The sequence below is a fragment of the Orcinus orca genome, chromosome 5 (assembly GCF_937001465.1).
Source record: "Orcinus orca chromosome 5, mOrcOrc1.1, whole genome shotgun sequence".
NCBI classification, from domain to species: domain Eukaryota; kingdom Metazoa; phylum Chordata; class Mammalia; order Artiodactyla; family Delphinidae; genus Orcinus; species Orcinus orca.
The window spans coordinates 32,635,675-32,661,352 of record NC_064563.1 but is presented as its reverse complement, the minus strand read 5'-3'; the positions used below and the strand labels follow the sequence as shown (position 1 = coordinate 32,661,352).

Sequence of the window (25,678 nt, the reverse complement as noted above, 5' to 3'; positions counted from 1 at the left end):
GAGTTGTACCTTTCACTGAAAACTGAGATCATTGTGCAGTCATACTACTTTGCTAGGGATGTTAGTACACCCTGTTTATAAATACAGGAGGAGGCTAGAACTGAAGCTGTTTTAAGTAGTAAAGATCATCATGTTTAAAACAAATCTTTATCAGACATGGTTTGGTGCTTTCAACCCTGAACAGGAAGTAACTTCTACAAGGATTTATAATAGGGTATAATTCCATAAAGGGACTGTGGTAAGAAATTAAATTATTCAAGACTTTTACTGCTTAGAACATTTCAGTAACTATAATTTGCTGGCTCTTTTCATCTTCTGGCGATTCCTTTAGCAGTTCCTATGATTCTTCCTTAGTCATTGTTTCTCTAAGCCTCTCAATTAATCTTTATTATTAATGTAATGCATTGTAATGCATTTTGAATAGGCAGTATATTAATTTGATTTAATATTCAAATAAAAGAATAAATAGTAAGTTTCCTGCTACCCAGTTGTCCCCAGAAGCAACCACTGTTATCATTTTCTGTGCACCCTTCCAAAGACACTCCATCCCCACTCCCTCCCACGTGTTCTCACACTCTCTCTCTCTCATACACAAACACACATATATACATACATATGTGTATATGTATAAAAGCAAATACACATATACATTCTTTTATTTCTTTCTTCCTCTTACACATATGGTACCATACTCATTATTTAGTTTCCTGCTTTTTCCACACTTTTATAAAGTTTCTGTTATAGAAGATGAATAAGTTCTGGAGATCTGCTGTACAACATAGTATCTATAGTTAAAAAATGGTATTGTGCACTTTAAAATATGTTAAGAAGATAGATCTCATGTTAAGTGTTCCTACAAAAGAAAAAAAAAAACACAAGGAAATGTTGGAGGTAATGGATATGTTTAGTACCTTGGTTGTGGTGATGGTATCACAGATATAAGCATATATCCAAAATCATCAAGATGTATTCACTAAATGTGTACAGTTTTTTGTATCAAACTTCAATAAAGCTAAAAATGATAACAACAAAGATTGGGAGAGCAGCATGGTGAACCAGATACTTGTATTTTATGATCATTGAGGTATAAATGAGGCATCACAAATATTTGGGGGGCCCTGAGGTATATGAAAAAATTAATAAAAGAATAACTGAAGGTTGGAGAAAAAACAAATCAATAAATTGGAGATTATTCCATAAATATATTTAATGAATGTGCTAAGCTTTTTATAACTGCATAATATTCCACTATATAGTTATACCATTATTTTACATTCCTCCGTTCACAAACATTATAGTGAAAATAGTGAAATATTAGAGATATAATGTTGCAGTGAATAATCTTATGTGTCATTTTATACATATGCGGGATAAATTTCTAGTGTGTAGCAAACAGATAGCAAACTTGCAAAGACACAGGAGGATTTTAGAGAAACCAACAAGAAATGATGCAGACACCCAGAACTAGGTATGGTGGGAGCATTTCATCCCTAGGCCTAAAAGGACAAGTAGGTGAAACCATCATCAGAACCCAAAGAGAAGAGCTATATGGAGAGGGTCACCTGACAGAACTTGTGACCTTCGTAATGGGATTTAGCCAACCTGTGACAACCCAGCTGAGGGAGAGCTGCTAGAATATCCCGTTTCATTCTCATATCCTTCAGTATCCTGCAGGCACTTCGCTTTAGCTTCCAACCAGAAACCAGAAGACAAGAGAGCCCAATGGTGTGGTCCATTTGGGTCAGCCTCCTGGGGCACAGAGCTAGGGGAAGAGTAGATCTAGAGGGATAAACAGAAAATACCCAGCTCAGTAGATAATGTCAAATAGTCCTCCATAGAGATTGTACCATTAAGTCTTGAATATCTTTTTTGAGAGTACTGAAGAAGCCATCACCAAACCACCTTCTTTAATCTAGAGATTTCCTTAATATGCTTAGCCACAAAACTGGGACCTCATTTTTATGTCAAAGACCCAGAGGAAACCCTTAAAATCATTCATCATTCATTGATTATCTTAAGTCTGAGTGCATCAGAAAAGACAGGCAAGTTGATTCACAGGCATGATTTAGTTTTTTGGCAGGGAGCTTCATTAATACGAATTGGGGTAAGTGTACTGATCTTATGAAGCAATATCACTACTGTTAAGAAGATGTGTAGATGTTTATAATAGTGAAAACTGGAGACAATCTAAGTATTTAATAAGAAGAAGATTAATAAAATTATCCTACATATACACAGTGCAATCCCATGTAACCATTAAAAATCATTTTGTGGATGTATAATTCTTAACTAGCAAAGAAAAAACAGAGATGTGAAAGAAGGCTTTGAAATATCAAGTAAAACTGAATAGAAAGGAACAAAATAAAGTTATCAGAAAATTAGGTATATATAAGGAAAACAAAAGGGATCTAACTTAAACATACTAGACAGTGGAGCAAATGAAATAGAAAAAAATATTCAAAGATAACAGAAAAGCTTTTTTGAAATAAAAGAAGACCTGAATCTGAAAGGTCAGAAGTCACACCATATCCAGGAAATACTGATGATGACTGGCCCCATAGATGTGTGGTGAATTTAACAGAATTCAAAGATAAATAAAAGTTTACTTTGGGGGCTTTTTCCATTTTTAAAAAATGCAAGTCACCAGACAAAAGAGGAAAAAAAAATCAGCCTTGCCTCAGGTACCTCCACAGTAAAAATAAATACTAGAAGATCATAAAATAATATTTATAACTTTCTCAGAGAAAGAAATTCTATATCCTAAAATTTTATACTAACCCAAGATGGCATTCAAACATGAAAACACAAATGGATATTTTCAAACATACAAGAACTGAAAGGAATAAAGCACCCATGAGCTCTTCTTTAAAAAGGACATAATCATAAAACCAAGAGATGAACCAAAACAGAGAGCCCAGAAATGGAATGGCCATGGTGGAAAAGAAATAATAGTGAGTGTTCAATCCATTTAAATATAAAAGGATAGAGGCAGAACATAATATTCTGGAAAAAATAATATAACTAAAAGTGGGATGTAGAGAGGAGGAAGAAATATATGTGTAAGTTTCATTAGCAGGGCCTCAACAGCTACCCTCTAAAGCTGATAAGTCAAGTTGAGGGTTTAAGGCTATTAATTAAACACTTGAAAAACCAAAGCCAGACTCTAAATATTCTAATTCAATCAGAAAACATGTACACACAAAAAAGAAAAACACAGACCACGCAGCATAAAGATGAGAGAACTAAAACAAATACTTTTAAGTCAGTGAATATAAATGGAACAAACTCACTTATTAAAAGTATTCAACTACAGAATGACAACAAAAGCTGAATTAAAAAAGACTAAACACCCCAAAAAAGCTGTCCTGATAACATCAGATTCTTGAAGCAGAAACTCCAAAAGGAATAAAAAGGAGAAATTGAAACCTGTTATTTGCAGCCATAATAAAATATTCCCTGAAAATGGATACCTTTGTGGTTTATTGTCCAGAGACCATTTACAAAATACATATTAGGCCACAAACAAAACTTCAGTGGACTTCTAAAAAGTAACAGTAATACAGACTAGCTTCTCATTTCAAGGAGGTAAACAAAGCATCCTGTAGTTTTCAGTCTCTGATACCATATAAAAATAAGAAATACAGAGCACCACTTGAAGTAATAGGAGAAACTTTCAGTGGACTAAAAGAAGGAAAGCAGATGGAATCGGATTGAAGAGGGAGCCAGAGCTTAGGTTCTATGCAGGAAGATGAGGAAGATAATTGCCACAGATAAAGGGAGCAGTACTTACAGATGATTCATACCTTAATTTGACTGAAACCAAGAGCAAGAGAGAAACCAGAAGAAGAAGCATCCCGGGACGTTGAACCCTGTACATCCCATCCTACCCATAAAGGAAAGACAAAAGCAGTGAGTATGGGATCTTGGGGCAGCATGGCCCATCCATCCCCCCATTCCCATTTAAAACACTAGCAACCCCACATTGCTCTCTCCTAAGCAGCCAGTGCAGAGGCAACAGTCTGTTCTCTACTACATAGTAAAGTGGACAAATATCAACCAATAAAATACTCAACAAATGGAAGAACTTTCAACCCTGGAAGGAGACTCACTACAACAATCAGAACAAGACATCAAAATGGGTATATTTACTTTTTTTTTTTCCTGCACCGCACAGCATGTGGGATCTTAATTCCTCAACCAGGGATCGAACTCGTGCCCCCTGCAGTGGAAGCGCAGTCTTTAATCACTGGACCGCCAGGGAGGTCTGACTATTTTTAGAGAGATAAGAGAGAATATTACACTCTTCAGGCAAGACCAGCCAAGTATCTTTCCAGTATCTGGAAATGAGAAGAAAAAAAATCTTAATGAAAAAACACAATCATTGGGCTAAATAATAGAATGGACACATCTGAAAAGTTTTTGATTTGGAATATTGATTGTGATACAGGAGTAAGAAATCCTTGTAGAAACCAGTAGAAATAATAGCCAAATAATTCCCAGAATTTTAGCTGTTTAAACAAATAAAAATATACACAGAAACAGGAATCAGCAAATTTTTTCTGGCCAGGTAGTAAATATTTTAGGCTTTGCAGGTCTCTGTCACAATTACTTAGCTCTGCCATGGTGGTGTGAAAGTAGACATAATGTGTAAGCAAGTGAATGTGGCTGTGTTCCAATAAAATTGTAATAATAGACACTGAGATATTAACTTCAGATCATGTTCACATCACGAAATATTCTTTTGATTTTGTTTTCAAATTTAAAAAGGTAAAACCATTCTTAGCTCATGGGCTGTACCAAAACAGGTGGTGAGACAGATCTGGCCCACCGATTGTAGTTTCCCAATCCCTGTAGTAGAGTGAAATTTCAGAACATAAAAGATAAAGAACTGAAAAGCTACCAGAGAGGGAAAAGGAAAGATTACCCACAAATTAAACACAAAAAGAAATAGATACACTAACTAATATGTATAAAATAGATAACTAACAAGAACCTGCTATATTGCACAGGGAACTCCACTTCACTTCACTATACAGTAGAAACTAACACAACATTGTAAAACAACTATACCCCAATTTAAAAAAAAAGAGAGCACTTCACTGAAATACTGAAAAGAAAAAAACTTTGAACCCTGAATTCTGTTCCTATTTAAATGTGAGGGCCAGATAAAGACATTTTTAGACATTCAAAGATGCAAAATGGTTGCCACCCACAGATGATCTCTGAAAGAAATATGAAAGGGTATTCTTCAGCAAGAAGGTAAATATATCCTAGAGGAATAGTGGGATACAAGAAACAACAAAATTAGTAAAATTTATCCTTAGAATTAGGGAAGTATTGATTATAGATACTGTTAACAGAGAGAGTAAAAGAAGGTCGGGGTAATATGCTATGAATCTTTATTAGAGTGAAGAATATAGACACTGATAAATTTATATTTAACAATGACTAGAGTTAAAGTATGTCTGTTGGGCTTCCCTGGTGACGCAGTGGTTAAGAATCCGCCTGCCAAGGCAGGGGACACGGGTTCGAGCCCTGGTCCAGGGAGATCCCACATGCCACAGAGCAACTAAGTCCATGCACCACAACTACTGAGCCTGTGCTCTAGAGCCCGCGAGCCACAGCTACTGAAGCCCGCGTGCCTAGAGCCTGTGCTCCACAACAAGAGAAGCCACTGCAATGAGAAGCCTGCGCACCGCAACGAGTAGCCTCTGCTCTCTGCAACTGGAGAAAAGCCCGCACGTAGCAACAAAGACCCAATGCAGCCAAAAATAAATACATAAAGCAAATAAATTAAAATTTATTTATATATGTCTGTTAAAAAGTTTAAGGACGGGGCTTCCCTGGCGGCGCAGTGGTTAAGAATCTGCCTGCCAATGCAGGGGACACGGGTTCGAGCCCTGGTCCAGGAAGAACCCACATGCCATGGAGCAATTAAGCCCATGCACCACAACTACTGAGCCTGCACTCTAGAGCCCGTGCTCCACAACAAGAGAAGCCACCGCAACGAGAAGCCCACGCAATGCAACGAAGAGTAGCCCCCGCTCACCACAACTAGAGAAAGACCACGCACGGGAACTAAGACCCAATGCAGCCAAAAATTAAAAAAAAGAAAGTTTAAGGAAAACCACTAAAAGAATAAATATTAAATAGAAAACTTTCTAATCATTTTTAGAAAGACAGTAGACTATTAACTGGAAAAATAGTTGTATAAAGAAAACTCAATCTACTAAAAGACAATGTGTTTATCAGTATTCTTTTGGTGAGAAGTGACTTTAACTCAAATTGGCATAAGGGGGGAAAAGCATTAGCAAAAAGGAAATTATTGAACTTTTATTGAATTCAATAATTATTGAATTATAGAACTGAGAAGTCTAGGGATAGTACTGACTTTAGAGACTTTGATTTTATCTCTTTCATCTCTTAGATAATGCTTTCCTTTCACTCTTTCACTCTTCAGCAAGTTTTTTATATGTGGTGGCAAGATGATACCTTCAAGTTCAAATAAAAGAGAAAATCCCTTTCCCACAAGGTCCAACAAGCTGCCCAGGACTTGTGTTGGCTCTGATTGGCTTGGTTTGGGTCTAGTCCCTGAACCAGCTCCTGAAGGAGTTAGGCCTAGAACTTAGCTTGGACAGGAGTCAAGTTCATCCAAACCATGTGTATTCCCAAGGAAAATTTGGGAATTTTGAAAATACGGCCCCAAAAAAGGAAATGCTATACTGGTAAAGGAACACCAGATGTCCACTACAGTAAGAAAGGAGACAAGAAGACAAAGACAGACAAAATAAATGGACAAAGTAAGTCCAGATAAAGTATGAATCACAAAACTCAGAATGGATTAAAAATCCAACTGTACACCATTCTTTTAGATTCATACCTAACACAGAGGTAACAGTCAAATAAATAGTAAACAAGAGGAAATCAGGTATAGCAATGTTAATGAGACAAAGAGAATTGAAACCTTTAAAAGAAACTTACCAGTATTTCAGCAGCTGGCCATGAAAATAAGTTACGAACTTTATGCAATACATAAAACAAATCTGATATAAATACAAGGAAAAATTCACAATCCCATAGTCATATAAAAACCAACAAATCAAACAGGCTAAAAAATTCATAAAGAATATAGAATTAGTAAACTTTCATAGAGGTACTCAAAAGTATACTTGGTACCCAACAAATACACATGGAACCATCACAATAAAGTACCTATTTATTAAGGCATGAAGGAAACTGCAACATTTTTTAAAATTACTAGCATATAGGGCACATTTGTTACTTAAAATGTAACCTGAAATTAACAATAACAACAAAAATGCACATATCTGGAGAGTTAAAAATAAAATTTTGAAAAATTAAATATATCTTAAAATAATTGTTAAGCTAAAGAGAAGATCAAAATACCAATTACAGTTTCTTTTAGAATCAGGCAATGAAAGCATTATATTTATTAAAATCTGTGGGATATGGACAGGGGAAAATTTGTAACCTGTAGACAGAAATAAATGAATTAGGCGATGCATGAAAAAGGATGACAGAATAGACCCAAATAAAGTACATGAAAGGAAGAAGTTCAACAACTGTATTTCAAACAAAAATAAATCTATTAACTTATCCATACATACCCATATTCTGTGCCAAGCACTATTCTAAATATTTTAATTCATAAAACTTCTATTTTGTAGGTGCTGTTATCCCTAGTTTACAGATATTAAAACTGAACTACAGAAGATTAATTTGTCAAATCTACCAACATATATAAAAGAATACATCATCAGTAAGGGGGTTTTATCCCAAGATTGCAACAGTGGTTCAACTTTACAAAATCTGTCATTAACAGATGAAAGGAGTAAAAAAGGAAACAAACTATAAACTGATTCTTTGAAGGCATGTGATAAAATATATCTTCTGGTTTGGAAAAAAATCATAAAACTAAGCAAACTTAAGAGCACCTCCTTAATGGGTAAAGGGTATTAATCCCATGCCCCAGAAACAACCAGCTAAAAATATAATAGAAAAAAATCCTATTTGTGTATCAACAAAAAAAGTGACTCCAAAATATATGTGAAGAAAATATAAAATTTCACTAAAAATTATAAAGATCATTCCCCATGTTAAAATTAATTTATTAATTTGATATAATCCCCCCAAATATGTTGTAGAACTTGATCAGCTAATTCTAAAACTCATACTGAACAATAAATACAAAAGACTTGCAGTGAGTTCTGAAAAGAAACAAAGGTATGGTGGGGCACAGGGGACATGTACTATAAAGCCATAGTAATTAAACTCATTTTAGAATCCATGCCAAAACAGAAGATTTATGCAAAGCAATACAGTATATGATAAAGATAGTGTGTCAAGAAAAGTCTAGTCAGTAAAATGTTGGCTCTCTGGTGGAGTGAAGAAAGTACATATTAAGCTAATATCTGCATGCAAATAAAGAGTTTAAAAGCAAAAAAGTGATGGGAGAAATTTATAGGGAAATTATTTATAGATTTGAGTATATTTTAAAAGTGACAAATTCTACATCACAGTCAAAAGCAAACACATAGGGTTGAATAGTCTTTCATAAATTGGATTCTTCAAAATCAATAGTTAAGAACATGAATATTAACCAATTCTACAACATCAAAAGATAGAAATTTCACCCAGGAAATAACAATGAAAATTCCCACTTTACCAACAGTTAAAACGTAGTAGCCAGATATAACAATTTTAAGTGTTATCTGTACCTAACAACAAAGCCCCAAAATACATGAAACAAAAATTGCCAGACAATTCAACAATTATAGCTGGAGATTTCAACACTCCTCTTACAGTAACTGATAGAACTAGAGACAATCTCTAAGGATACAGAAGACTTGAACAACACAGTCAATGTATTTGATCTAATCAATATATACACTCCACAAAACAGTAGCAAAATACACATTTTTCTCAAATGCACATGGAACTTCTTCAGGAAAGACCATCTGTTAGGTGAATAAAACAAGATTCAGTAAATTCAAATCAAGTATGTTTTCTGACCATTATAGAATAAAATTACAAATCAATAACAGAAGGAAATCTGGGAACCCCAAAATGTTTGGAAATTAAATAACACACTTCTAAAGACGCATGGGTCAAAGAAGACACTGCAGGGAAATTTAATACTATCTTGAAACGAATGAAAATAAAAGAACATATGAAAATGTATGAGGTGCAATTAAAGCAGTGCTTAGAGGAATATTTATGGCCCAGAAAGGTCGAACATCAATAATATAAGCTTCCATCTTAAGAAGGTAGAAAAAGGAAGAGCCAAATAGACCCAAAATAAGTAGAAAGAAGGAAATAACAAAGATCACAGTAGAAATCCATGAAATAGAAAATAAGAAAATAATATGAAAGAACTGATGAAACCAAAAGTTGGTTCTTTGGAAAGATTTTAAAAGAGATAAAGCTTTAGAAAAAACGAGAGAGAGAGAGAGAGAGGAATAAATTAAAATCAGGACGAAAGAGGTTGCATCACTATGGACACTATAGAACTTAATTATAAAGGAATATTATGAACAACTTTATCCCAATAAATTTGACATCTTAGATGACATGGGACAAAATCCTCAAAAAACTCAAATTACCAAAACTGGCTCAAGTAGAAATGGAAAATCAGGATAGACTATATCAAGATACTAAAGTTATTAAGTTTTCCCCAAAAGAAAAGTCCAGGTCCAGATGGTTCCAATGGCAAGTTCTGTCAAATATTTAAGGGAAAAAATAATACCAATCTTTCATTAATACTGTCAGAAAATAATAGTAGGAGGGAACACTTCTAAATTTATTTTAGAAAGCCAATATTACCTTTATACCAAACCCAGACAAAGATCACGAGAAATGAAAACTACAAACCAGTATCCCTCATGAACATCAATATAAAACTTTTCACAAAATATTTATCAAATCCAGCAACATATAAAAAAGATTATACACTCCAAGTGGGGTTTACCTCAGGAATGGAAGGCTGTCTTAACATCTGAAAATCTATTAATGTAATACACCATATTCATATAATAAAGGACAAAAACCACATAATTTCCACAGACACAAAAAAAGCATTTGACAAAATCCAACATCCATTCACAGTAACTCTTACCCCAGTAAGGATAAAAAGGAACTTCCTTAACCTGATAAAAGGCATCTATAATTAACATCATACGTATAGTGAAAAACTGAATGCCTTTCCACTAAGATCAGGAACAAGGCAAGGATGTTTCTGTCCCTCCCCGTTTCTACTCAGCACTGTAACTGAGGGTCCTATCCTGTGCAGTAAGACAAGAAAAAAAAAATTAAAAGTGTTCAGATAGATTGGAAAGAAAAAAGTAAACCTATTCCTAGATTATATATCCTTTAAGTAGAAAATACAAAGAAATCTCTGTAAACGCTACCAGAACTAATAAATGAGTTAGCAAGGTCTCAGAATACAAGCTCAGTATACAAAAATCAGTTGTATTTCCATGTACTAGCAATGAACAATCAAATAGTGAAATTCAAATAAAGAATTCTATTCACAACAGCATCAAAAAGAAAAAATACAATAAATATAACAAAAGAACTATAATACTTGCACGCTGAAAACTGCAAAACAGTGCTGAGAGAAATTAAAGACCCAAATAAATAGAATTAGAAAGCTCAGTATTGTTAAAATGTCAGTTCTCCCCAAATTGATCTACAGATTTAACCCACTCCCTATCAAAATCCCTGCAGGCTTTTGTTATAGAAATTGGCAAACTGATCCTAAAATTTATATAGAAATGCAAAATACCTAGAATAGCCGAACACTTTTTTAAAAGAACAAAGTTGAAGGACTTAGGCTACCTGATTTCAAAACTTACTACAAAGCAAACAACCATCACGGCATTGTAGAATTGCTAAGTATACACAATCAATGAAACACTCTAGAAACAGACCCTCATATATACAGCCAATTAATTTTCAACCAAAGGAGAAAGGGTGGTCTTTTCAGAAATGATGCTGAAATAACTGGATGTCCATGTGCAAAAACAAGAACCTCAATCCACATCTCACACCATATACAAAGATAATTATCTCGAGTTCCCTGGTGGTCTAGTGGTTAGGATTTGGCACTTTCACTGCCATGGCCTGAGTTCAATCCCTGGTGGGGGAACTGAGATCCTGCAAGCCGCATGAAGTGCCAAAATAATAATTATTATTATAATTATTAATAAATATTAATTAATTATTATCTCAATAAATTTAAGAGCTGAAACCCTAAAGCTTCTAGAATAAAATATAGAAAAATCTTTGTGACCTTGGGTTAGGCAAGAGCAATAAAAATATTGATAAATTGGACTTCCTTCAAAATTAAAAACTATTGCTCTTCAAAGACACCATTAAGAAAATGAAAAAGACACACTGGGGGAAAACATTTCTAAAACATCCTGATAAAGGATTCTTCCCAGAATATATAAAGGACTTACAGCTCAATAATAAAACGACAACCTAATTTTTTAAGTGAACAAAAATTTGAATATTTAACTAAATTAGAGGTACAAACAGCAGATAGATATATGAAAAGATGCTTTACATCATTAGACATTAGGAAAATGTAAATTGAAACCACAATGAGATACACTACACAGCCACTAGAACATCTAAAATCACCAGTTGGCAATGATGTGAAGAAGCTGGAACCCTCATATATTGGACTGATGTGGATGTAAAATTATGTAGCCTCTTTAGAAATGTTTGGCAATTTCTTAAAAAGTTAAACATACATTTATCATATGAATCAGCAGTTCCACTCCTAGGAATCTACCCAAGAGAAATGTTTACCCAAGACTTGTACATGAATGTTTACAGCAGCATTATTCTTAGTAGCCCAAAACTGAAAATAATCCAAATATCCACTAAACTGGTGAATTGAGAAACAAAATATAGTATATCCATGTAATGGAGTGCTCTTCAGCAATTAAAAAAAAAAAAAGGAATGAACCATTGACAAACACAACATTGATGAATCTCAAGCCAAGTGAAAGAAGCTAGACAAAAAGAGTATATTCCAATCTTGTCTGATTCCATTTATGTAAAATTCTAGAAAATGCATCCTAGGGACTTCCCTGGCAGTCCAGTGGTTAAGACTCCATGCTCCCAACGCAGGGGACACAGGTTCAATCCCTGGTTGGGGAACTAAGATCCCGCATGCCACACAGCACAGCCAAAATTAAAAAAAAAAAAAAAAAAAAGGCAGGCTTGCCAAAGGGGAAAGGGGCAGGGAGGATGGATTGGGGGGTTTGAGATAAGCAGATACACACTACCGTATGTAGGGTAGATGACCAACAAGGATTTACTGTATGGCATAGGGAGCTCCATTCAGTATCTTCTGGTGACCTATAGTGGACAAGAATCTGAAAAAGAATATATATGTATAACTGAATCACTTTGCTGTACACCTGAAGTACACAGTATTGCAAATCAACTATATTTCAATAAAAAAGAAAATATCACAATTTTTTAAAATTTTCTAAAAAATTCTAGAATGACAGAAACCAAATCAGTGGTTAGCTGGGGAGGGCAAAAGTGATTCTAAAGAGGCATGAGGAAACTTTCGTTGGGGGGGGCGGGGGGTGGAGATTTACATGATCTTGAGGTGTTGGTTTTACAGGTGTATACAAAAGTCAAAACTTATTAATTATACACTTTAAATATGAGCAATTTATTCTATGTCAAATATACCTCAATAAATAAAAGGAAAGAACTACTAATACATGCAACAACACGGATGAATCTAAAAAAATACCATTCTACATGAAAGAAGCCGGACACTAAAGACTACATATTATATGATTCCATTTATATGAAATTTCTAGAAAAGGCAAAATTATAGAGCCAGAAAACAGATCAGTGGTTGCCTAGTTCCAGGATTGAGAGTACAAAGTGAATGCAAACAAGCACAGGGAGAGGAAAGGCAGATGGAGAGATGAAAGTATTCTACAATTGAATTGTGGTGATGATTTCACAATTACTAAAACACATTAAACACTTGAGATCAGTGAATTCTATGATATGTAAATTAAACTTAAATAAAACATTTGTAAAAAGCAAGCACCCAAAAAAGTTTAGCTTATTAAATTGGCAGGAATTTTTTAAGAGATGGTATGAATTCAGTACATTTGCATTCCTGCTGTATACTAAGCACTACTGGATATTGGTGAACACAGACAGGATCCCTGCCTTAGCAGGTAAAAACAGGCAGGTACAATTAAAATAAAGTGTCTTAACTGCTCTCTCATAGAAGCAGCACATTGTAGTAACATATTGCTGGTAGAAGCAAATTGGCCCAACCTCCCTGGAAATTAATTTGACAATATGCTGTAAAAGCCTGAATTCATACCCTTTGACTCCCAATTCTAATTCTGGGTATCGATTGTAAATAATCAGAAATTTAGATAGAACTGTTCTATCCAAACAGTTGGCATTGGTCACAGGTAATTATAAAATTAAAAAATTCAAAGCAACACAAATGCACGATAATAGAATAGTTAAGTAAGTCATGGTATCTATGTGTCATATTTTGCAGACATTTAAATTATGTGTTGCACAAAAATGTAACATGGAGAAATCAGGGTTACAAACTTGTGATATAATCTCAATATTAAAAATGTGTATCTATATAAACATGCTAAATGATAAGCCTCCAAAATATTAACAGTGGTTAACTCTGGGCTGTGGGATTGCAAGTACTTTGGTTTTTTATACTGTTTTATAATTTATAATGTTTGTATAATGAACATGTACTACTTTAATAAACAGGAAGAAGTTATTTTTCTCCTTTATCTGTTTACATAGCTGATATGTATTCACTGCAGAACAGTTAGAAATGAAGATAAAAATCTTCACCTAAAATCTACCACCCAGAGATAGTCTGACTTATCATTTGGGAGTATATCCTTCTAGACATTTCTTTGCAAATAGATAAGTAATTTGTTTTACAGAAATGGAACTTTATACTACATATTGTTTTATAACCTGATTTAGAGGAAGGAGAAAATAGAGATAGCAGGTCTAAACACTTAGAAGTTTATTAGTCTAAAAAGGAGAGAAAATAGATGGCAACTAAAGAGAATAGGTAACTGGCTCAAGCAAAAGTTTTTCTCAAGTTGTGGTAGTGCTCAAAGAAGGTGCCAGTGTGTGTGGAGGGCAGAGAGGGGAAGCAAAGGGATACAGACAGAAATACAGGTGAGGGGTCATGAGAGGAGATGCGGAGACCAGCTGTAGTGAAATTTGACCAGTGCATATGAGAGGCTTCTGCTGGACACCCATCTTCTCATGTTGTGGGAGATAAGATAAGGCCTACACAGAGCACATGTGGGTGATGAGATCTCAAGGGGAGAGGAGAAGCCTTACAACAGCCATGGCCTGTAGGGTGAGCACTAGAATGTCAACAAAGGAAAAGAAAGGCCTCTTTATTACAGTTGTTAGTAACTGACTGACATGGTTCAAAAGCAAAGCCAGACCCAGAATTCCAAGGCTACATCCCCTAGGGCTTCATCTCAAGAGGAATTACAAATAAATTAGGGTGAGTTTGCCAAACAGAAATTACCAGAATCAAATATTAGAAAGGGAGGAAGCATGGTAGTGCCATGGAAAGAGCATAAGCTTAGGAGCCAGACAGATCTGGTTCTACCTCCCACTCACCAGCTGGGCAGGTTATCTGACTCCTGAGGCTAAGTTTCAGAAGATACCAGCAACTACCTTCCAAGGTGGTTGTGAGAATCAAAGATAATACATATAAACACCTGGCACATCGTAGATACCTGACAAATAATAGCTATTACTGCTCCCTGAAGGAGAAGAGATACAATATAACATCATGGTTAAAAGCACAGAATTTGGATTTAGACAAATTTAGTTGCACAGAAATTGGATTTAGACAAATTTAGTTAACTTCAAAGCCTTGCTCTATCAATCACTAGAGCAAGCCTCAGCATCCCCTATACAATGAGGATACCACCTGCCACACCAAGCTGTTTCTGGATTAAATAAGACAATGTACATAATGTATTATGCCCTTAGGCATAGTGCCTATGTAATCAATAAACAATGGCTATTATTACTACCACTTCTGTGATCTTGGCCACATTACATAACCTCTCTGAATTATAATTTAGTCAGGTCTTACATTAGCATTCCACTGTCTACCTTGTTCCCTTCATTCCCAGGGCACAGAACATGGCACACAGTTGGCAACAGTAAATATCTGTTGCATGAACAACAGGACTGTACTGAGAATTAAAGATAATGTATATAACGTATCTAACAGTGTCTGGCATATAAATCCTGGGAAAAATGGACCTATTTGTGTTTCCACTGGAACATGGGCTCCTTCAGGGCAGAGCACCTTGTTTTATTCATCTTGTAATACCAGCACCTGGCAAACTGTTAGGGATGTAGGAGATCCTCAGCAAATGTTACTGAGTGGCACAGAAGGCAGCAGTAACCTGGCAGCCACCCTCACTACAAGGATAACGCAGGAGCCCAAACAACTTGACCCTCCAAAATCAACTTGAAATTCTCTATCTACTTTACTATCTAACATCATAGGTCACCTCTGGGCCAAGTGCCTGTACCTCCTGATTCAAGGCTCGTACTTAGGTAATGCCTTCAATAAGCAACCTAGTAATTAAAAAATAATAAGTAATCTGGTAATGACTCCATATTTTAGTGAGGTGAAAGAGGGTAAATGGTCTCCATAAGTATGAGTTTGCAAACATTGTGAAGTATCCCATCTAGCATCAAAGTAATGAACGGTCATAGGGGAAGCCAGGGTACCAGTTACATATACCTAGTCAACTAAATGACCATGACTATGTGTCACCTATATGAAGATAACAGGTTATGACACCAAACTTATAGTTAACATTCTTATGGTTTCTGCAATAAAGTTTAAAACTCCACAAAAACTGTGAAAAGCAGGCTAAAGGGTCCTCTATGTTGCTATCTTAAGAAAACGCAGCCTGTAATAATTAGAAACAAGATTCTCTGCCAATCTGACAAATACTTGATTACTTCAGATTTTTAGTTAAGAGTCTTTTACATTATCTCAAAAATACTTTCTTACCGTATATTCTGGTGTTTCACCAACAGCTTTACATTTGATTAACTTAAACACAATTTTCTTTTTCATTCTGAGAGTCATTATCTGATTAGTAGAGAAAGATAAGCTTACTGCAGAAAAATTGCAAAATATAAAGAGATTAAAATCATCCTCGGTTCAGTCATCCAGAGGTAACCATTATTTATACTTTGGTATATTTCTTTTTGATGCTTAATGTTACTAGTGTATTCAAAAACATGACTTTTAATGCTTCAGAGTATTCTCTCAAGCAATAACACATCCATTTTCCCTATCATCGGACATTTAGATAATTTAGAAGAACTGTTTTCTACTGAATGTTTTTAAAGGTGGATTTCTCCTTTATACTAAATATAAACATGTACTGACTTACACCTTGTATGAGATCTACATTTACTTCATTCAGCACTGGAAAATAAGACACTGTAGGCAAAGAAGGCCCATCAGAAACCCACTGGAGCAGTCCTCCGGGAATGTATGCTATTGAGAGTCAAGTCTGGGGTAAGGGGCTGTATGGAGCCTGGCTGTCCTGAGTGAGGTGGGAGAATTTAGCAGAAGAGCAGGGATCGTGGCGGGTGGGGTACGTGTGTGTATACATTGGGGCATGAGTTATAATCTTACAAGTCCAATAGTTCTGAGTCATTATTTTATAATCTAAAATTTATTCTAAAATTTTATACTATCTACATCCAAAATAAGTAAGAATTAATAACTGATGACTCATGACCCTAGAACTGCAAGAGATCCCCAGCCATCAAAAATGTAGTATCAGGACTTCCCTGGTGGTCCAGTGGTAAAGAATCCGCTTTCCAAAGCAGGGGACGCGGGTTTGATCCCTGGTCGGGGAACTAAGATCCCACATGCTGCGGGGCAACTAATCCCACGCGCCACAACTACTGAGCTCGCGTGCCTCAACAAGACAGCCCACACGCCCTGGAGCCCACATGCCACAACTAGAGAGAGGAAACCCGGGTGCCGCAACGAAGAGCCCACACCTCAATGAAAGATCCCGCACGAAGACTCCACGTGCCGCAACTAAGACCTGATGCAGCCAAAAATAAAGAAAAAAAAAAATGAAGTAGGATCAACTTTCTGAGGCAGGAAAGGAGGTGGTACATATTAAGAAATTTTAACAAAAGTTGAAGCAAAAGATTTTCTATAATAGTTACTGAATGGGTCAATAAGGAAATTCTCTGAACCAAATATCTAACTTCTAAAGTACTGATATTTCAGGTAATCCATTTTATATAAATGACTTAGGTTATCTGTTCTTAAAAGTATAAAGGTAAAATTCATCCACTCCTATTTCTAGTGTTATAGACTCCAATTCAGAGAACTATTTAACAGTTTATTTTATACATATAGCCAGCATATATCTTAGATTTCCTCAGATAAGCCCTGAATCAAATATTCTATCCCTTTGCCCCTGTAGTCAGAATCCCAGAAGTGGAATCAAACCACAACTCCCAGACAACACCCTGAAACTGCATACAAATTCTTTGTCAGACCACATATGTGCCAGTCATTATTTCTGCTCATTCCAGCTATTATACTTCCATCCCAGGAATCTGCAGAACTAGCCCTAATACTTTTGCCTAGAAATTGCTCATCTGAAAGGGGAAACTTACTTAGGGAAACAGGTTTCTAAAGGCTATCATATTGCTAGCAAAAATATGATATTTGATATTTTGCAAATTGCAAAAGTATATGAACCATCATTTTCCCTTATGCTAACTATGAAGTTACTAGTAGTTGCTACTATGTTACTACTAAGTTAAAGAATTTGTTCTCAATTTGATATCTAGGGTTTCTTAGTGAACTGTTTGTGAACTCTATGAGTTCTGCTTTAAAGCTCTGACCACTCTACTCATTTAAAAATGGCCAATTAACAGAGAATACCTCATAAAATAATTTCATTTGAGCCCAGAGGAATCCCAGTGACCTACGAGTAAACCTGGAAGTGGTCATTTAGAAGGAATCAGTAAACATTCTCTCTCCCTCAGGAATTCCTGGAGAGCAGGATAAAGATTAAGGCTCTTGCAGTTCTGACTTTAGTGACTTCAAGGTGACTTCTGCACCCTCACCATTTTACTGACTCCAGCCTTCCCCAACAACTCAACACATAGTTTTACAAAAGCATTAGGACATCATTTTTCATTCAACAGTACATTTTAAGCACCTAGCACCAGGCACTAGACTATATAGCCCAAGAAAATTAGTGAGTTATAAAATGGACACTTTACAGTTGAGTAGGGATGACATTTATTTAATTATACAGTTATGAAAGAAATAAACAGGGTAAACCGATAATGGAGACAGGCTTGCAACTTAGGATGCTGAGGGAAGAAGAATCTCCTAGGGAGGTGATGAGAACCTAAAATGTGAGAAGGAAAGTTATACAAAAAGCAGGGAGCAAAAATGTTCTAGGCAGAGGGAAAAATATAAGCAATGGCTCTGAGGCAGGAAACTGTGTTGAGGACATTTTAAAAGGCCAGTGTAGCTGGAGTATAGTGAGCAACAGAGGGAAATGTGGCTGGAAAGATTAGCAGGGGCCAGATCATGCAGGGCCTAGGGGAGAAACTGAAAAAAGTTAAACAAGGTAGTAGTGTAACCCCACTTGTGTTTTTTGAAGATTACTCCGCTACATTGGTAGAGGGGCAATAGAGGCAGGAAGACAAATAAGGAGGCCATTACAGACATCTAAATAAGAGATGGTGGAAGCTCAGGCACTGGGAATCAAGAACCTTTTAAATGACATCTCAGATTAAAAGATGAGCACAAGTTAACCAAAGGGGGAAGGGCACTGCAGGCCACTGAAAAACAGGTATTGTACCGTGGCATTAGGTCCCAAGACCTATTCTGACACTGTAAACAGTCTGGTATGGCAAAAGCAAAGGGTATGTGATAGAAGCGAAGGCAAGAAGACCAAGTGTTAGAAAACTATTGCAATAATCCAAGCAAGAAAGTATAGCATCCTGAACTAAATCAGCGGCAATGGAGAGGAAGAAGCAGGACTGCATCCACGTGGTATTGAAAGTGGTAGGAGAGAGTGGCTGGATTTGAAGAGGGAAGGGGAAAGGCAGGAAGAGGAGCTTGGAATAACAAGGTTTATGGCTTTGAGTAGGTAGATTATGGTGCTATTTGCTAAAATAGGGAGAACCAGGGGTATGGGAAGGACGAGTCCAGGTTTGTACACGCTGCCATATGGGAAGAGCCACATAATAGACAGCTGGATATGTGGCAGTCTCCAACTTAGAAAGAGGCTGAGGCTAGACATGTACATTTAGAAACCACAGGTGAACAAGTGGTGGATAAAGCCATAGAAAGACTGATTGCTCAGGGAAGTACAAAATGAGAAGAGCTTAGTCCAGAATGCTGGGATGCACTAACCGTAATGGGGCAAGAGTTAGAGCAGGGTTTCTCAACAACAGCACTGATATTTTAAGCTGGGTAATTCTGTTGTGAGGCACTTTCTGTCACACTGTAAGATGTTTAGCAACACACCTGGACTCTACCCACTAGATGCCAATAGGACCTACCCAGTTGGGACAATCAAATATGGCTCCAGACACTGCCAAAAGCCCCCCGGAGTGGGGGGAAGCACCGCCAGCTGAGAACTACTGAGTTAGGGTAAAAGGACTCACCAGGGCACCGACAAGAGGTTCTGAATGAGCTCCCTCCAACTTAAGATTCCTCCAAAGTCTCTGTGTATATTACTGCTCTTGGTGCCTTGAAAGTACAAAAGAAATGCAGGTGACATTCTACTACATCCAACCCACAAAGCATTGGAATACTTTTAGGTACTAGACTGGATCAAATCCATTGCTGGAAATCCCATTTCTGTATGAGGCTACAGTGGGGGAAAAATACATACTCTTTTGTAAAAGATTTTTTATTCACAAATTACAAAAAAAATTGTGACCCTGCCCCCCAGTATAGGATGAGGTGTCACCATCCTGCTTCAGTAAGCCCCAGCACTTCTCCATCACGAGAATAATATGTGATATTTTCCAAGAGTTTATGATGTGTAGGCCCTCTCACCTAATCTCTTTTCAACCCTTATAAGGGGTAGGAACTGCTATTAGTCGAGGAGGCTGATGCAGGGGGGTTAAGTTACATGCCCAAAGTCATATTAAGTGACCTGAGATTAGAACTCAACTTCCAAAGTCCATGCTCTAAGGCTAAACCACTTAGCCACTATTCCAGATGACTTCCATTAGGCTACAAGCTTTGTGAGGAAGGGGCTGGTCGGTCTTTTTCACCATTGTATCCCTAGCATTTGGCTCATGCTTAGCAACAGGAGCTCAAATAGTTACTGTGAATGAGTCTCAGTTCAGACTTCACTCTTTAATTCATTCCCAGATCTGCATTGAGAGCTCACAGACAGCAAGTTAGGTTACCAAAAGGAAGAAAATGCCTTCCATTCTGACAGGAAGTAAGCAGCCAGTGTCTGACACTGCATTTCTAGAATTAACTTTTGAGAGTTTTTCCGCCCAGAAATGAAGCCTCTACCATCAACCCTGCTTCAGTTGCATTAAAGCAAACTTACTCTCCTTATTGCCTCCTTATTCAACATACACCATAACTGGCGTATAACTATTGAGGCCTCAAGGAGATGGGGGAGGAGTGGAAACAGAAATTAAGTATGGAATATTTTTGCAAAATGACAGTTAAGTAATTTCTGACAGGATCATAAATGGTACTCAGGGCAACGTTTTCCAAACATCAGATAAGCTTTTTAATAAAAATGTAATATTCTCTACTCTCTATGAATAGGTGCCACCTACTAGGTATTCCTGCCTCAGCATATTTTTCATCACCAGGCAGTCTTGGAACCTTTTTTAATAAAAGGACTATATATCCAGAAATTTCTGCACAGATGAAGCAGCCATCATTCTGAGATAAAATATTTTGTCATCCCTACCTGGAATAGCCAGGAGGGGTGGCCTGGAGGATATGGAACTCAGGAAATACAAGTAACCTCTAAAGAGGGAATATGCTGTGGAGTTCTGCAAAGAATGGAGGGAAACCCATGAGTGGACTTTAATCTGCTCTATGTACACACAGATATACATCTTCAACGTACTTCTTGGAAGCCATGGAAGCTATAAAACTGTTTGAGAGAAAGTTCCCCACTCCGCATGGAAGCCACTTCAATGAAAGCATTCATGTAAAATTCATACTTTCCAGACCTCATACCCTCCCTAACCTAGCTTCATCCATAATGCTCTCATTCCCATCAAAGCCTCTAGGGAAGGCTTGATTCAGCCCGTTTTCAACATAAGTAACAGGGAAGGGAGAAGAATGTGTTTTCTGTTCCAGAGCACTGTCCCCTCCAGGGTGGCTCAGTTGTTCACAGCTACCATTTAGCAACTCAGGGTATTTCTGCTAGCTGGTCTTGTCTCTAGTTTGCTATACTGACTTCTACCCAAACATTAAAACTTTCTTTTAAAAAAATCAGTAACTCACTTTTGCTGTTCTTTCAGCTCCTTTGAAGATTATATAACAGAGGAACCTGCCTCTCCCTCTGAAATTGGAAACAAAGGCAATAAAATAGTGACCTCAAGCCTTTCAGAGAAATGTGGAAAGCTTCAGTCGGTGGATGAAGAATAGCTGCCAATGTCTACATGAAAGGGAGATATGTATTTTAAATGTTTTTTTCTTGTGAAGAGATGCTGTAGTTTGCATATTGCTTTTTAAAGGCTTTGATTTCTGCAAGTGCGTTATCTGCAGCACTAGGAATTTTTTTAACGTTTTTGAGCAATAGCTCTGGATACACATACCCAGTTTGGGAGACTCCTCCAATTTGCCTCAAACCTCTTACAGAGCTTTTCCTCAGAAGCAAGTAAGATATACATCACCTTCCAACGTCTGTGAATCAGCACTCTTCACCCCTGAATGTACCAAGGATCTCTTGGGGACAGTGCCAAGCACAGTCTCTGCACAAAAGCAGGCGTTGCCTCTGTTGTCCAGCATCCCTGAGGCCCATCAGGGCTCCTATGGAGCCCAGAAGAAACCTTCACTTGCAGAAAACTTGAGTCAAAAAATTCTGGAACTTGAAAAAGCAGTCAGGGCCTCCAGCACTGGATTAGCCCTGGTAATAAAAGCACTGCCAAAACATCTCAGAGACTTCTTTTAATTGTATGTGTACTGGAGTTCAAAGATCTTGAACTTAATCTAATTTCACAATGACCTGCCAAACTGCTAGTCACTTTACATCCTCAGGTATTGTAACCACTGGGCCTTCCAACCTTGCTGGCAAGCTCTAAATAATCCCTCCCCATCCTGACTGTGGATCTTATATAAAATCTGAAGAAAAACTTGTTAACTGAAGACACGTACAGAATATGACTCACACTTGGGGGGGGAAAAGTTTCCTTTTAACTCATCTAACATTTGTAGAGAATTATTGAGTGATTAATCTAAAAATTAGTTGATGTCCCATCTATACTTCATATCAGAAGACCTACTTGAAGACTTAAATAATTATATATGAAAATTCTTACTAGACATATTCATCACTAAATATTAGACTAGGCCAACAGTAAAGGCCTCAATCTAAACATTATTCCTTAACTTCATGTTGAAAAGAAACTATTTCAAATATTGCATCCACTTCAGTATTTATCACAAAAATGGAAGAAAACAGTGATGCCACCCATAAAGGAAAGCAACTTCATGTTTACTATAGTGGTAGATGTGGTCAACACAGAATACATTTTTCAGCAAGCCACAATGCAGCCAAGCCCCGCAATACTGTTGAAGATAAAATTGAAAATAAACTATTAAAAAGGATGGAAATTTGACACTATAAAAGAAACCCCCAAGAAACTTTTTAATATCCACTTCTGTCAAAGTCATCAAGTTTGCTCCTGGATTTTTTGTTTTAACCTCAAGTCCTAAATGTCAGAGTAGCTTCCTTTGCACCCCACATTGGTTCCCTTGCTGGTGTGATGGCCAGACTTTGAAACAATCAAACCTTGGGCTGTGGTAGGCAAAAAGTGGAGAAAAGGAGAATTTAGGAAATGCACCATCAACTAGTATAGTTATTAATAGAGTTAGCAATCCTTCCTGTCAGTATCCTCCCAGTTTCCTGTTATTTTACCTTCATGATCAGAACTGACCTTCCATTTAACTATTACAGAAAGTATTAAAAGTTAGTTTCTAACAGTTCACAAAGAATAAATAGAAGCTTAAAAGTGACTAAATTTTTTGGAAACACTACAAAAAATAATCTAAACACACTGGTAAATTATTAGGATTAAAAGTGTTTATGTGGTACATGAAATTTACCATCTATCCCATCCAACCTTTACCAGGGAACAAAAGCAACTTTACATTTTCAGATAAAAATGCTAAAAAGGTAAATTTTGTTAGAAGCCAGATATGGTTTAAAGGTTTTATTAGCCATAATGATCTAAACTATTTCTAAGACTCAGCAAAAATTCAGTTTTCCAATATACATTTGATTTTGGTTTTTTTACTACATAGCTGTACTTGACCTTGTTTCTACTTACTGAAGTCCTCTTTCACTTTGGTCAATAATTGGTTTCAAAAGTCTACAGTTATTATAAAAGTACAGCTAACAATATCATTCCACTTAAGATAGTGCTTTTAATTTAGGTTACCCAAAGTATCACATTTTCAGACGTAAGAATGTGTTTCACTGTACTCCCTTCTTAGTATTGAATGTAAGAAATGTGAATTCTGAGGAACTAAGATAGTATATATTTGACTTTCTGGTAAAGATCATGCAGAATATAATCATTACTGCCCAACTGGAAATTTCAAGTTATTACAATATCCAAGACTCTTGATAAAAGTTAAATTGAGGGTATGATCTTAATGCTAGTCAATGAAAAATGAGTTTCATAGCATAACATTGCCAAGGTAATCGAACTAATGAAATTCTGTATATTTTCCCTGCATCTTATCTATGTCATTGTGTACTGTTCAAAGTGTTTATAAAACTCTAGATTGATCAAATGAGAGAAGTCATTTGCTCAACTTTTGGAAATGTTATGGTGTGTTTGGGTGGAGAAGCCTGCATGATTTAACTTTTGTTTTTGTTTTTCCCTTTTTGCAAAACTAAATAAAGTTGTCAAATATGAACTAAGATAATCACTACACACTTTTGGTTTTAATCACACTTGCAATTCATTTTTATGTTTGAAAGAGTAGCATTAGAAACAAACTTGAGTTTCAAAGAGAATAACTCTTTGAACCCCTGGGAAAACTTTATAAAGAAAGATCTGGGGGCTTCCCTGGTGGCGCAGTGGTTGAGAGTCTGCCTGCCAATGCAGGGAACACAGGTTCGAGCCCTGGTTTGGGAGGATCCCACATGCCGCGGAGCGGCTGGGCCCGTGAGCCACAATTACTGAGCCTGCGTGTCTGGAGCCTGTGCTCCGCAACGGGAGAGGCCGCGATAGTGAGAGGCCCGCGCACCGTGATGAAGAATGGCCCCCACTTGCCACAACTAGAGAAGGCCCTCACGCAGAAACGAAGACCCAACACAGCTATAAATAAATAAAATTAAAAAAAAAAATTCACTTTAAGAAAGATCTGGAAGGATAACACCTCATAATGAAAAGTGATTTCCTCTGGGGATAGGAATTTGGGTTTGGAAGTGAGAAGTTCACAGGGATCAAAGGAGACTTTAAGCCTTATATATAGTATATTCTTTTAAAAGAATGTGTAATTGTTATTTGGATACCTAAAACTTAATTTTTTAAAAATGAGGGAGAAAAAGTACCATCCACACATTAGATTCCCATTCTATACTCTGAACTTAGTATTTTCTAAAGCATTTTATATTTGTTGCCTATGATATGGGAAAAGAAATTTTACTTTTCATCGGTTGTTAAACTTTTACTTTTCTTCAGCGAGGTCACCAACGAGTTATTTTAAGAAAACTAAGAACACAGTGAAGGAATTCTTTATCCTAGAACTGTATTACATCTCTGCTTAGAGATGTAGACCTATGGAAACTAATCAAAAAGATTAGCTCTAAAACTGTCAGCTTTAAAACTTCTGTCACCTAAGGTGAAAGATCATTGGATCATTTATGGTAATTACAAGGACTCAAAAGAACAAGTGAAGATGAGTCATATTAAATGCTGTTATTGTTTTGGTGGTTTCAAATCCTGTTGAAGTAAATCCAGTTACTTCAGTAATAATTTCTCAATCATCCCTTGTTAGCCATTGGTCAGCATTCCTAAAATAACTCACGGTATAAAGAAAAACAACGCAAAAATCAAGGCACTGTAATTAATACTCTTCCCCAAATGCATATAATACAGGCCATTCAGAGCGTGCTATCCCAAACTCCTCAGTATTCTACAACACAGAATTACAAAACTAACATTTATTGATAGATTTAAGGTGTAATACAGGTTTCCAAAAGTGTGGCAGTGAGAATACCAGCATAAAAAAGAGAAACTTGTGCTAAAAAAAACCTGAATTCATCATTGGCAATATTACATAACAATCAAGGCCCTCACATACTAATGATTTTCACTTTATCTATATTGCCAACCTCCCATG

At 36.5% G+C, this 25,678-nt stretch overlaps 1 protein-coding gene across 5 annotated transcripts in view; it reads left to right on the top strand.

Annotated features, from left to right (window-relative positions):
- PPP2R3A (protein phosphatase 2 regulatory subunit B''alpha) overlaps positions 1-24,247 on the top strand; it is a 221,742-nt gene extending 197,495 nt beyond the window's left edge. For all 5 annotated transcript variants that reach the window (XM_004278937.4, XM_033404081.2, XM_033404082.2 and 2 more), the window contains one exon: positions 21,622-24,247. In XM_004278937.4, the coding sequence (XP_004278985.1) occupies positions 21,622-21,748 (127 nt within the window). In that variant the 3' untranslated portion in view covers positions 21,749-24,247. The remainder of the gene's footprint in view (positions 1-21,621) is intronic.
- The last annotated feature ends 1,431 nt before the right edge of the window (positions 24,248-25,678 follow it).